Source organism: Neodiprion lecontei, chromosome 5, assembly GCF_021901455.1.
Source record: "Neodiprion lecontei isolate iyNeoLeco1 chromosome 5, iyNeoLeco1.1, whole genome shotgun sequence".
NCBI lineage: Eukaryota > Metazoa > Arthropoda > Insecta > Hymenoptera > Diprionidae > Neodiprion > Neodiprion lecontei.
This window is the reverse complement of record NC_060264.1, coordinates 9,340,305-9,354,399: the sequence shown is the minus strand read 5'-3', so window position 1 is coordinate 9,354,399 and position 14,095 is coordinate 9,340,305. Positions and strand designations below refer to the sequence as shown.

The 14,095-nt window shown below is 41.9% G+C and overlaps 1 protein-coding gene across 1 annotated transcript in view; it reads right to left on the bottom strand.

Moving 5' to 3' along the window:
• Positions 1-14,095, bottom strand: part of LOC107224087 (dorsal-ventral patterning protein Sog) — a 67,496-nt gene that overhangs the window by 6,432 nt on the left and 46,969 nt on the right. Inside the window, exons 4-7 of the mRNA XM_015664008.2 lie at positions 5,598-5,663; positions 3,117-4,895; positions 2,414-2,571; positions 1,829-2,143 (exon numbers count right to left, since the gene is read on the bottom strand). Of these exons, the coding sequence (XP_015519494.1) occupies positions 1,829-2,143; positions 2,414-2,571; positions 3,117-4,895; positions 5,598-5,663 (2,318 nt within the window). The remainder of the gene's footprint in view (positions 1-1,828; positions 2,144-2,413; positions 2,572-3,116; positions 4,896-5,597; positions 5,664-14,095) is intronic.

Here is a 14,095-nt window from a genome sequence, read left to right as displayed (position 1 = left end):
ATAACGTAACCCATGACCGTCGAATCTAACCTTAGAGTCGGTGTCAATCCAACAAGTAACTATCCCCGCGGTATTCTATGGTTAGATTCTACGGTCATGGGTTACGTTACGTTTATTGAGATTGAGTTAGTTTCGCACTCGGCCGACTGTGGCGCTGTAGGTTTCTCTGTGTTGCCAACATTACTGTCTAGTGGAAAAAATTAGCCGTCTCAGATACATTGTCCCCAAGTGTACATATATACGCATAGGGTTAGCTGCAGATAGTAGCTGCAGGCAAGACGTGCGCACTATACTTATTTATTTATGTACACCTTGTAAGTCTGTATCCCGACAATGAGATTCGGACAATTGTATACACGGGCCGCAAGGAACATCCTCTAGCATGGATTTTGAAAACGATAATCAGAAATAAAATATACCCCAAGTTGCGTATGTATAGACTTTGTTGTATGTATATTACAACATCTATATCTGCGACGTATGATAAAGTTACTTTTACACAAAATAGGTCGATCACAGCACGATGGCTGCCGAGTTTTACATAGGTGTATACAGAGTGAATTTCTAACGATTGCATAGTTTGTCGTCTCCCAAAATTTAATGCGCATGCGCGACAATCCGAGAGCGGGTATTTGCCAGAGCTACCAACAGTCAACCGTATGTAATTTTAAAAATTTTGACAGTTGTCAGTGTTGAGCACAACTGCTAGGGACAAGTGTCAAAATTTTTGAGGTTACGTTTATGAAGGTCGGTTGCCCTTGCAAACAGGCGCTCTTGGATTCTAGAAAGTACGCGTTAAATTTTAGCAGACGCCGGAGCATCCGGTCATTAGTAATTCAGTGTATATATTATATATATGTGTATATAATATAACCTTATATGTGTATTTTTTATTATGGGTCGAATATTTGACTATGATTTTGCATTTGCGAACGAACGTTAGAATCTGATATTTAAAAAGTTACACGGCCTGCAGTTTCGACTAATTGTTTCATCGGCGCGAACTTAGCAAACTTAATGCAAAAAGTAAAAATATTTGGACGAAAGTCAAAGCATTACGAATGCGACGAGTTATCTAGAGTTAAAAGTTTCATCGTTTGTTGTTTTATTTACTCAAAATTGGATCATCATCTCTTATTTTGTTTAATGACCAACTAAACTAAAAGTACAACGAAGAAAATTTCATTTCAATTTGTACAAGTGCTAACGTAGGTACACATAATTTGTTTTATATATCTCAAGTACTTACAATTGGTACATGCCGATTATTCATTTTCAAAATGTTGAAAAATTATATGAATCTTGGTTACGTTTTAACCCATGCCTGAGCATTTTTGTTTTCGTTAAAACCGTATGCACGTATGGTTATTTCAATATTTCAATGTCTCTGTCACTGTTATTAGCAAAAAACCTATATCTAAACCTAGTGTCACCGTAAAAGTTGAAAGTAAATCATGTACGTACTTCATCCAGATCAGTTATACACAGTGAAAAATTAGAAACGGAAGAAGAGGAGGAAGAAGAAGAAGAAGAAGAAGAAGAAGGTCAGCCACCAGCTAAAAATAATGTAAGCGACTTTTCCATGAAAAAGAATTATATAAAGTTTGCTATCCAATTTACAGAGACCGCGAAAATTTCTTCAACGTGTTACCGCGTTTCGTCAGTTCCTAGAGTTTTGATCGTTAAAACATGTTTGTAGATGATCGCGAGCCGCGAATAAAGAAAGACGATAAACAACGGGAACGATAAAAATACAGGGAGAAAGAGAAATGTATAAAAACGATTACGCACGTATTGTACGTAACGCATTCGATCAACGCAATCTCACCTTGCACTTGCATTTCACGCACTTCATCTCGCCGTGTGAATGAATACGAGGATGCCACTCCTTGCCGTTTTCGAAGGGGCCGCCAACGGGATACTTGCATCCACCACCAGCGAGTATTTCATCGGCGGTGCGCCGGGTCGAGACCGTCGCCTGATCACGAGGAAGCATATCACCCGTGGAAGGCGTCGCGACGCTCTTCGAAACCGGCGGACACTGTCTGCAGCAAGCCTTCTTATCGGGCCTGAAAGCCATCTTTTCGTCGCAGTCCAATGGCGGGCACTGAACGCGCGGACACTTTACCTCCAATGTGACAACCTGCGGTCAAAAGATGTCACACGGTTGCTAGTCACGTTGCGAAGATTTAAATTCCAGCATTAATTCTCCTGGGAAAGAGAGATTTTTCGGTACGCTAGGAAAACCCGGAAAACATGCATCAACTAGAAGTTCCGAAAGCGATCGTTATCGTTGCTTTTGTTCGTTTTGTCTCTGGGAAAGATCGTCTCTGAATGCGTGTAACGCAAACAGCCGCAACCACTCGGCAAATGGCCAAGAATGATAAGGCGTACATATAACGGAGATACTTACGTCGCAGGTGCAAACGGCACAGGTGTCAAAACCAGCCGGAGGTACGTAAGGGTGCCAAGCGGCACCGGCGAGGTGATATTGACCGGCCAACATGCACCCTCGGGATCCTGGTGTTGTCGTCGCCGTTACATTGCTCTGGGTTTCATTCAAGATCGACACTGCGACAAGGAAACAGAACGAACAACAATGGTTAAATATATGCGCACGAAGAACGTTTTTTGTCGATTACTTGGACGTTCATGATTTTTGGTTCTTTTCTTTCCTCTTTCTATTCACAAGTAAACTTTTCTGTCGGATAAGCGTCGCATGGTTTTTATAATACATAATTTATTCATTGAAACGTGTGAGTCTGACTACGAATCGATTGGATATTTCATATCCTAGAAAGGTAGGGTGTTCGTTGCCACTTAGGGAAGTTGACGGTTTTTAGTTTAAGGTATTAACGATTAATGCAGGGCCCCGTCGTGGGAATCGAATATTAGGAGAGGAGAGAAAATTGTTTTGAAAATCTCTGGAAATGTAATTTGCTTTAACGACAGTGAGCAAGAACAAAACAAAAAGTTTTTCAATGATAACGTCAACGCTGAACAACGAGTTAAAACACACAGAAAGGGACAATAACGAATAAACAATTAACGTGAGAAAATTTTCAACGCATAACACAAGTCAACGAGAACCCAATAATTACAGTCTGGAAACTCACCGGTCGTGCAAACAGGGCAGCAATGTCCAGGCATGGTCTTCATAATTTGTCCATAAGCGCATGGAGTTACCGGACAAGGTACAGTATCGCACGAAGTGAGTCCCCGATGACAATGGCACATGGTGCATACGTCGGACTTGGCAGTCCATTGCGTTCCCTCCTCATAGAACCTGGTCTCGTGGAAGCACGCGCTGTTCTCGACGTCGGACCTGGGCGGCTGCATGTTGTAGGCAACGACGGAAGCTACGTCGTTATCGGCGTAGTGCGGCAAGCAGCTGAGGGGTGTTCTCGTCTTAAAGGGGGCCTTGAGTACGGCGCCGAGGGCCTTGTCCCTGACCTCGAGATAGCTGATGCCGGACTCGATGCGGTAGAGTTCAACGGGCGACAGTCCGGTTACCGAACCCTCGAGAACCGTGCCGGTAAACTCCTCTAGGAGTCGTCGGGCGACGGGGGCGCCCTGGGCGATAAGCGGCATGGTCTCGAGGTGAAGTTGCAGCGTCCGTTCGCCGTCGGCGAGTCCTGTTATCTCCAGCTCGTAGTGAAGCGTACAGTCGAGGTCTACGCTCGCCCAAACGAGACCCGCCATCCCCGAGGCGACGGGTTCCGTGTCCGGTCGCCTAAGGAGGATCGGCGCAGAGGTGTCGCGGGCGTCGGCGACGGGCTTCTGGATGAGGCGTCCGCGTAGAACGGAGCCGAGGTGGGAGGCCGCAACTACGCCTAGTTCGCCGGAGAAGAGAGGCTCCAGGAGTCGGGGTCCTGGTCGTTCGATGGAGCCGTTAGCGAGGCCGGCGAGGAGGGCGGGCGTGAGGTCCTCGATTTCGGTCCGCCGTTTTCCACCGTCGTCGACGAGCGTCAGGATCGGATTCCCGTCCTCGAGGCCAACGAGTTGCACCCCGTACCTCAGAGCGCCACCGCGGTCCAGGAAGGCCCAGGCCAGACCCGAAGCTGAGGAGGGAGCCTCGCTGGAGAGGAGGGTCTGATAGAGGTCGCAGGTCGCGCGGGGACCGACGGCTCCGTGGAGGCTCAACGCCTGAGGATCGGACCTCGAGGAAACGGTGATACCGAGTTTGCCGCGGGCCAGAAGCCGCAGATCGGCGCCCGAGAGGGCGCTCCTTACCTCACCGATGTTCCTCTCGATGGACGGCTTCCCCACGATTATGTCCTCCCGGAATATCACGTAACGTTTCTCGAGGTGTTCGAGCTGCACCGTTAACGGTACGTCCGATATCTCGCTCGGGAAAAACATACCGTTGAATACAAGCAGCACGTGGATCGACGGAGCCGACGCCGTCGACGCCGAGATTATCGCCGTCGCCCCGGCGCCTGACATCAGCGACCGGTCCGTGCCGATCGTCGGCTCCAAGAGAGCCGAGAATTGCTCCGTCGCCAGAGATCGGTAGCGGGACAGCTGCCCGGTAAGCGTCGCCGACGGGCCCCAGATCAGCGCGACGTGGAGACGCTCTTCTCGTAGCAGCTTCCGGTAGTCCCGGGGCACCCGACGCCAGACGCCACAGAGCTTCCCCGTCGCGTTCTGGTACACACCGCCGATCGGGTTTATCGTCTGCTCCTCGAGGATGCTGCCCGACATGTCGACGAACTGGAGGCTCCGCGGACGCGGCGTTGAATTGCTCAGGTAAAACGAGTAGTAGAGGTTCTTACGCTGGAAATTGAACCGACCCGTCGCTACGTAGTTGTAGGCGTCGTTCAACGTCGACGATGGCGTCAGGTCGTCCCGGCGTAGCGGTAGCGACGTTTTTCCGGTAAGGAGGGTCGCAAAATCTGTGGCGTTGAAAGAGAAATCATATTTTTCGTTATTCGCATGTGGAGGAAGTGTATTAATTTTTTTCTATCGAACGTTTGTTGAATAGTACGCATAGAGAAAAAAATTGATCTTCTTACGTATATCGTAGATGTTTTACATTTTTCACCAAGGTTAATTTTATCATTAGTTTATTCGATTCAACTATAAGTAAATTTATTTATTTTTTTGCAGTTTACAGGAAGTGATGAATTGTTTGGAAATTTCTTTCGTTAAAATAATGCGTTCTTGATAGTAGACCTGGTGGACCGTTTCATTGAATCAGTGAAATGAAATCAAGTAAGTTTTTTTCTCAGTGCATCAATCCACACTGAAGCTCAATCATTCGAGATCAAATTATTATACGATAGAATTATTGTAATATATTCGAAACAAATTTACTTGGTTTAAACAAACTCAACGAAAAATTTCTTCGTTCTATGGATATAAAACTCGAAATACCAAATTTCACTGGAACTGTTTGGATTCTTGTATTCTCGCCTTCGGTTTGTTATTTTTCTTTATCTTTTTTAGTCAGCACATCGAAATTTCTCATCGATCCGCAAATTTTACGTTTAACATTTTGGCTAATCAATGAAGATTCTGTGCACCGTGCCGACGTAAGTCTGGGATAGTTTAACAAAGCGAGTAGCATATTAAAAAAACATTGACGTAATGCTTACGTTTGAGACTGCGTTCTTCTTCTTCAGGGCTAATTTGCGGAGGAACATCCTGAGCGATATCCGGGCCTGGAAGATACGAGAAAAACAGAAAAAATTTAGAATCCATATAAAACTCTGAAACAAGTTTAAAAAGAACCGAAAGTCTCGAAACAGAAACGAATTTTAGTAACGCAGAACAAAGTCACATTCGGTACAAGTAATTTTCCGAAGTGCGAAAAAGTAGAAAAAATCAAATCGTATATAAATTTGTTAAATACGTAGAATATGGTAAAAGAGATATTTTTTTAACTAAGATAAATGTGTTTTCACCCAATTACCAAAATTATTGATTACTAATTGTTCACCGAGTCAAATGACACTTCTTTGGGTTTAGAAATGATGAGCAGAAGTAACAAAACAAGGCTTTTTATAACAAGATTAAGTTGTAATAAAAATTGACCAAATAGCATCATGATATTTTATAGGAAAAAATAAATAAATAAATAAATCCGGTAATATATTTAATAATTTCCAATCGATGTTTAAATTTTTTTCCTTCCGAAGAATCGAATAGTTGTTATTATCATTATTACTATCGCAAAGACGCTATATTTAATCTGCCTTTCAACTGTCCCGTAATTGCGAATTAGCGCAATATGACTCCTGACTTAGCAGCGAGCAAGGTCCGAACTAATAATTGGCGTACCGTGTCGTCTCTACGTCGCTGTAGGACATTAAAAGTTACCAGGATAGAGTCGCGTGGCTGCACGGATAAGGTTTTGAGAATCTCGCCTACCTCCGACTCGCGAGGCATGCCCAAACATAGCTTGAATTGTTCAAAGTCGTCGGAGAAAGGCACGCGACTCCGGTTTCCACCCGAGCCTCAAGTTGGGCCCTACGCCGACGGTGAGGCGTATAAGGCCCGGGGCAGTTCCGAGACTCGAACTACTACCGCAATACGGACGACAGCGGCGATTCCACGCGCTCTCACGTAACAACGACGTACGAATGTAGCTGCGCACATGCATAAGCCTGGTATATCTCTCTCCTCTCTTCGAAGCGTGGGAGTTGAGCACGAAGCAACGGGGCCAAGAGGTCATGACACCGAGGCGCCGGGGCCCTCGTCATATCGACAATTGACTGGCGGGGACTCCCAGGATCCCGATCAAGAACTACTCCGGGAACGGCATACGGGGTGCTTCGTTCGTCGAGGCATTCGCGTAGGCGTTTCATTGACGACCGTTGTAATTGTCCTAATTTTTATTTATTTTTTATTTTTATACAACACTGCTTTTATGATACGAAACGCGTCTTATCTATTGCATTTCTACCAAGCTTTACGACTAGGCGGAAATTTATTCAAGAGACGTTGTATACCTAGTTCGTATAAGGCAACGAATCAGAGAATTCGCGAGGCTTATGTTTGTAACGTTAGTGTAACGATGCTGCGTTATTTAGAAAAAATCGTTGATCTGCTATTTAATTTAAGTATGGTCTGAAATTCGGTCGGCAGTAATAGAGCAAAAAATATCTAACTCAACGTCTTCAAAGTAATTCTGAAATTGCATTTTAGTGAATTTTTTCTTATTCGACGCTTCGTTACGTTGACGTTACTAACTTCCGCCTTGCGAAAATTAATATCATTCTTGTTCGGTAAGCTGGAAAAATATCAATCTTGTTGATTACACGTCGATGGAATATCGTTATGTCAAAGGAGTAAACATGGATGGCTGATTACTTTGAATTGACACTAAAAAGATAACAATAACGGTATTCAATATTGATCGAATAATTTGTTTGAGAATTGAAAACTTAACTGGTTTCTACAGAAAAAAGAGTACCATTGAAAACGAGGCGATTAAAAAATTCAAAAATTAATACATTCGTACGAGCTTGATGAAATAGTCAAAATTCGAACGAAGACCGCAATGATCGAATTGTTTAGTTTATCCAATCCTCAGCGAATAAGGATAAATATTTATTCAAGCGGTTTAAAAAATTTCCCCCGCGATCAGCAATAAAAATATTTCGCCTACCGTTTGCAGTAATTGATAGAAAAAATTGAAAGTTATCCTCAATATATCAAAAAAAAAAAGGAAATAACAAGAAGAATCGCCCAGAATTACAAGAGTCACGGTACGCAATCGAGACACCCTGTACATGCACGTAGCGCATCTAACAATAAGTGCCGGTGGGAAAGGAAACCGCGGACTGCAAGATTCAGTATCGACGAGAGACGAACCATATATATTATATAGGTATATACAGCATAGACGGTTGTTGTATGGTCAGAGTACGGTATAAAATAAGGCACGAAAGCACTTTGAACGCGGGCCGGGCGCCGTGTTTACGGCATTCAGTCTCAGTTTACCGCAGAACGTAGCGCCACGTATGACGCAAGTGTGTTTTCTCGGGGTTGCGAAGCAGCGATGAGCGAGTCCGCATCGCGAATGTGCGCTGCGCTGCGTTGCGTTGCGTTGCGTTGCGTTGCGTTGCGCGATGCGTCTGCAAAGCGCACGGGGCCCGATATCGTCGAAAGTGGATGGCCTCGGGCCTTCGGGCCGCGAGACGCCGGCGCCCGCAGTTACGAAAGGCGCGATCACCGCGCGCAACGCGTGTAAATCCGTATGCGGTTATAGGGCGGTATATGCGGGGTTTTTTTTGTTATTTTTTTTTTTTTTTTGCTGCGACCACTTCGAAGGAGGAAGATCGCCGCTTTCCTGATCGCCGAGACGCACGCGGCCCCGTTTAACTCTAACCAATTAACACACTCGCGGACGTGTTTATTTTATTGATAGAAGAAAACTGGTAGCGAGGAAAAAAATATTGAAAAATGTTTTTCATCGGTCGGAACTCGGATTCTCCTTCGTTGGGTATTATAATTATCTCAAATTCCATCGAAGAATTGGAAAAATGTGAGAAAATCAATCAAATTAGAGATGGGATTTTACGCATGGAAGAAATGATTTTTGTCGTGAACTTTTTTCTTTTTTTTCAGCTCTTCTCGATCTTTCCTTCCCTTCGGCGGAAATCTGTTTGTTGAAATCTGAATTGAAATTAGCGATTAAATTACGCGATAATTTATCGATAATTAGTCATACGTTGTCAGAGAGCGTGGTGTAGAAAATACACACGTCTGTTTGAGCATGGAAAAATAGAACTTCGATTCATAACAAAACGATTGCTTATCGGGCAAAACTAACTCGGTACTAATCCGTCATTAAAAATACCATACTAATAACTCAATGCCAAACAGGCGCCGAATAAACTCCGGCATGATTTCAAAGCTCTTCTCAAAGTCATATTTTATTATTGCGTTCCAAGTTCGGAACTCCTATCACGGGAGGTCTTCTTATAATTTGCTGCGATATCGCATATATGTATATATATATCAACTTTGAGACAAATCATTTTATACAGTATACTAAATGTATACGTAACGAATAATACACGCACGGTTAACGCATGTCTAAAAATGGAATCTGAAAGTATAATACGGTGAGTGACGAAACTTAATTCTAAAATGAATTAGATAACTTTTTATCAAAGCAGTGCCGCTGTCAACGTTTAACATATTTTTTTATTTTTTATTTTTTTTTATTTTTCTTTTACTCTTATTTATCGCGGGCTGGGGAATTCACAAGTCACTTCGTTCGGTGCTCGATCGTGGTTAAAATAACGATCGATGTCGTGCGTATGATATCGCATCGTGAAATTGCTGGTCGATGAAATATATTAAAGACGGCGCGTTACACGTACACGCACGTAATGTATAATAATAAAGCACAAGCGGTGTCCGTAAATAGTGATTTGTTACGCGTGAATAAATTTCACCGCGGAAGAAGCGTTAGAATCGAGCGACGGTCGCGAGGTTCAATTAGCTTTTCAACTTTTGTATCGCTACCCCGACGCTGCAGTAAATTGTCTCCCTGGCCTGAAGCTCATAGGATTCAGAAGGCTGGTTGGCAAAAAATCGTTACTAGGTATTTATTGATTTTATTACGACAGAGTTGCATATTGAATATTTATCAAATTACGCGTTAGGGCAGAGGCGGGCAAAATGGGCCCCATGTACAATCAAATGGGACTTAAAAAAATGTCGTAACGCTTTAAATGTATTTTTAGCCGAAGGACAAAGAAATTGCGTCGTCGAAATTGGTCTGACGTTATTCCGCCCATTTTGCCCGGCTTTTTCCTACATATTTTGTAAGCTGCGCGAAATTTTTTTTGAAAATAGAAAAATTGGAGTTTCATTGTTTCTTTATCATGTCGGCGTTCTTGAATATTCAATTTTACAATATTTCACCGATAAATTGATCGGAATCAAAGAATATGGCAATATTGAATTGACTACTGGAAGAAAAAAAAAACGGTAATTATCTTCAGTGAATTTGTGGAAAACAGTCATCCCAATAAAACGAGTCATCGCAAAGCGAAATCGAACAAGTCTACCAAACTTTGAATAATTTCGAAGCGATTTGAAACGAATCATCGACATCTAAGCTTTCGTTTATGGTTTCGTAGAGATTTTCGTTTCGCGATTATAACAATTTGTCAATTATTCAATGCACGATTATCTCGCGACAAAATTAGTAAAGAGGTTCGATTTCCTACGAGGCTGAAGTTAGCAACGTTAACGTAACGAAAAATCAGGGAAAAAATCATAAGGGCGTAATTTCGGAATAACTTCGAAGTAGTTGGCGTTGGAAAACCTTTCATTTATCTTGGTTTACTAAATTTCCGACATTCCTAAGGGTGCGAAGTATCGATTTCTCCTAAACACGCATCGCTGTACAGTAACGTTACAAACTTTATCCCCGCGATATTCAGCCGATCAATTCCTCCCTAACCTCTTTTACTCGTTGTCCCGCGATTCGCTCAGGCGCATGCGCAAAGGGGTTCGCGTCGCGACTCCGCCCCGTCTCCGCGACCTTGAAAGTTGACTTCTTGGGGGTTCGCGACGCCGTCGGGACGCCGAAGACGACGTTCATTCCGCGCGGTCGAAGGCCCGATCATTAGATATGCTAATATTTACATTTAGATTGCGCCGCTTAATCGATGTGACGCCATACTGTAATATAGCCGGCGCCGTGGCGCTAACTCTGGCGCCTGCTGCCCCGCGACGTGCAACCGAGGCATTGTTTAGGCTGCGTTCACACCGATCACCCGATCCGCGAATTCGACGTTTTTTGCTTTCATCTCTCCTGTCAGACGGGCGCCATAAACAATCCGGCTCGTTTATCGCACGAGGAAAACTATCGCAGTTGATACTTTGCTTGGATCTGTTTTCAGCAGTCTCTCGAGTCGGGAAGAATTCATCGACCAGTCAATTTTCACGTTAGTAATTTCACTTTCGTTTTACATTAGTCATTTGTTTTTTTTTTCTTTTTTTTCACGAGTAGATGTAATAATCTGCGAATGAAAATTGTACAAAAATTCGATATCTCGTTTATTTGATCAGAATAATAGTTGTCAATTTTTTCACACATTTCGGTACATGCATATACATAGGTACGTGTAATTACTTCTTTAGTGCACTTTGAACGTAGTAATACCTATACAAACAAATTAAGCGAGTCGAAGGAAAACTTTTTCCAGAGACTTGGTGTTTCTTTTCTTTTCTTTTTTTTTTTTTCTTCTCGTGTATATACGAAGAACGGAAACGTTTGTTTTTGATTTCCATTTTCTTTTTTTTTTTTCCTTCTACTTTGAATCGGTGATATCTGGTTTCACGGCAAAACGCCAACTCAATTACAATCCTCGAAGTCGCGGCTCGAAGTGGCTCAACGGCTGAGAGAATACTATAAGATATATAAACGCGAGTTTTTTTTTTTTTTTTTTTTCTCCTCTCTTCAATCTAATTTCCCGTAGAGGCCGTAATCGCGTGGTATAAACGCTAAGCGATTGTATAAACACGGAGTGAAATTTTCCCATATTGAAACAATTCGTATACTCGTATGTACGAGCGCAAGTAAGGATTGCAAATGTTATACCGACAATCGGAAAATTCAAACAAACAATTTTTCCGTATCTTAATTTCGTTCTCCCTTTATTCACGCCTAGTTCTTTTTCCGAATCAGTGAAACGCATGGCGTCATAATCGAACTATATCTTATTCTTCGGACCGCGTCGATGATCGAGGGGTAAATTCTTAGATCGTCGATCACTACGCCTCTGCTGCAGCAGGCTAGGAAGCCTGAATGTATTTATAGGTTTATTTAGTCGAAAAGGTCTAATTCAATTACGACGCTGCAGCGTCACGCCACCACTACGGTGCAACGGCGCACAATTCGTTTAGTGTTTCTTCACACGTTCGGGGTCAAGTTGCCTATGATTATACATATATACAGACACACAGACAAGATACGTGCCGCATGCTTGACTGGACACAGAATTCGCGTGTACGTCTCTAATGTGAATCACAAATAATTTTCTTGACCTCAAAAAATCCCCTTTGATATTGTCATGACAATTCTACGTTTTTCGATTATTCCGTGATCCACATATTTCTTTAAACAATAAAACGTTGCGCACATAACGGTAAATTTGAAGGGAATTTGTCGCAAGTCATGTAATTGCGAAAAACTTCATACCAGCGATATCGTAGATTCGAAAAGGTGAAAAGATTGACCTTTTTGAGCAAAAAAAAAAAAAAATGATACGCCAAGTGATCAAAAAGTTACCCGAAGCTCGTTGCACTTATGCATCAATTTGCACTCAAAAAATATGAAATATAGAATATGCATGGCAATTTATTTCCTATGAAAATAATTGGGAGATGAAATTAAACTTAATCGGAGTGGTTAAGGTGATTAAGGAGGAAATTGTTACACAAACTGGCAATATAGCATGTTGCATTATCGATGATTAAAATATAGAGTAAAATAAGTTAGTTTTTTTTTTTTAATTTTCAACACATCAATAATGCTATACATGTAAGAATCTGACCAAAAAAAAACTTTTTTTCTATAATAAACTGGTATTTTCATAATAAAGAATAAATAAATAAACAGAAGTTATTTCTATTTATTCGGTAGTTAAAGAGCGCAGTATGTCGGTACAAACGGATTATTCTTATGTCATTAGACAGACTCCACATTACGAATTTAATGTATACTTCAAGAAAACGAATAAAATAGAAAGTCCTATTTCGCATTCAACATATTCTAAGCCTCTTTATCGCTACTTTCATCCGATACCGTTCAAGCTGTCTGAAAAAAAAAACCCGATTTGAAAGACTGACTTTACGTTTCTCCATTGTTTTACCGAGTGTTTCGTTTTTTAGAACTATTCAAGTTTTTTTTCATAGCTTGAGGTTGAATGCGCGCGGCAGTTACTGTATAAGCTTCAAGTCGCATAGCTATAAGCTTATTTGTCACAAGATCACGTCTTGGCTTATCATGATTCGTCACCGTCTCAGATTTCCATGTTTCATTTACAACGATTATCAACAAATTCTTAGCCTCTTCGTAAAGATCGTGAAACAGAGGTTCTTGTTTTTGAAGAATCTGGCAGAAGCGCACAAACAGTCGAGTACGTTAACAAACAAAAAATATTTCTGATATTGCGAATGGATTTTTCATATCATTAATGATCTTTTAAAGTCTATTGCGTTCCTTCCCCTTCTTTATTGAAGTCTTCTTAACAATTATTACAACATAGGAACGCTTCAAGGCTGGATATTGTTATTCAGTTTTTCTGACAATTCGGCATAACGTTGACACAAGCTTTATGAATTCGTAAACCGGAACTATCACTGTTTGTTTTTTTTTTTTTTCTTTTATTTTCAACTTTTCTACCGACTAATTTTTTCTAGTAATCACGGTAATCTCCGCCGCTAAAATTCCGTGATAAAAAGATAGGAAATAGTGTCTGACATGACATAAGAGTGTTTATTGCAAGATAAGACCGGACAATAAATATAATCGTACATATATACCTGAGCCGTAATGCAAACGTTGTTACAAAGCGCAGACCACATAGGTAGAAAACCATCTTACGTTTATAATATTCACTATAAGCACCCTTGAGAAATCGCACGGTGCAAACCAAGTCTATCATTATTAAAAACTTGTATTTAAAAAACGACAGGCTTCTGTGAGTACCGATTTGAAATTAAGCAAATTCTCGATTCTTGTAAGATTTTTTAAACTCGTTGGGCGAATACGTGGAAAAGCTGGTAAAATCCGAAAAGAATGATCTTAAAGAGAAATGGTGAGTGAAAGTGGTGATATTGCACCGACAGCGACGTAATTTACGTGGAGAATTTCTAATTTCACGCCATTATGTTGATTGAGCAGCGGTTAATCCGAAAGGTGTAGAAAATAAAATGTTGCAAGTGAAAAATTGACGATACAGAGTGCAACAAGCGTGACGTTCGCGGTTGTAAGGAGTTTAATCTGCGCCGGTAATTAATAATAATATGGAAGATCAAGTGCGTGATGGAACCGAGGAATTTCGTTTTATCAGAGACGAAGCCGCGAAGCAACGATCGCTCGCATGCGACGCGAACCCCGGAG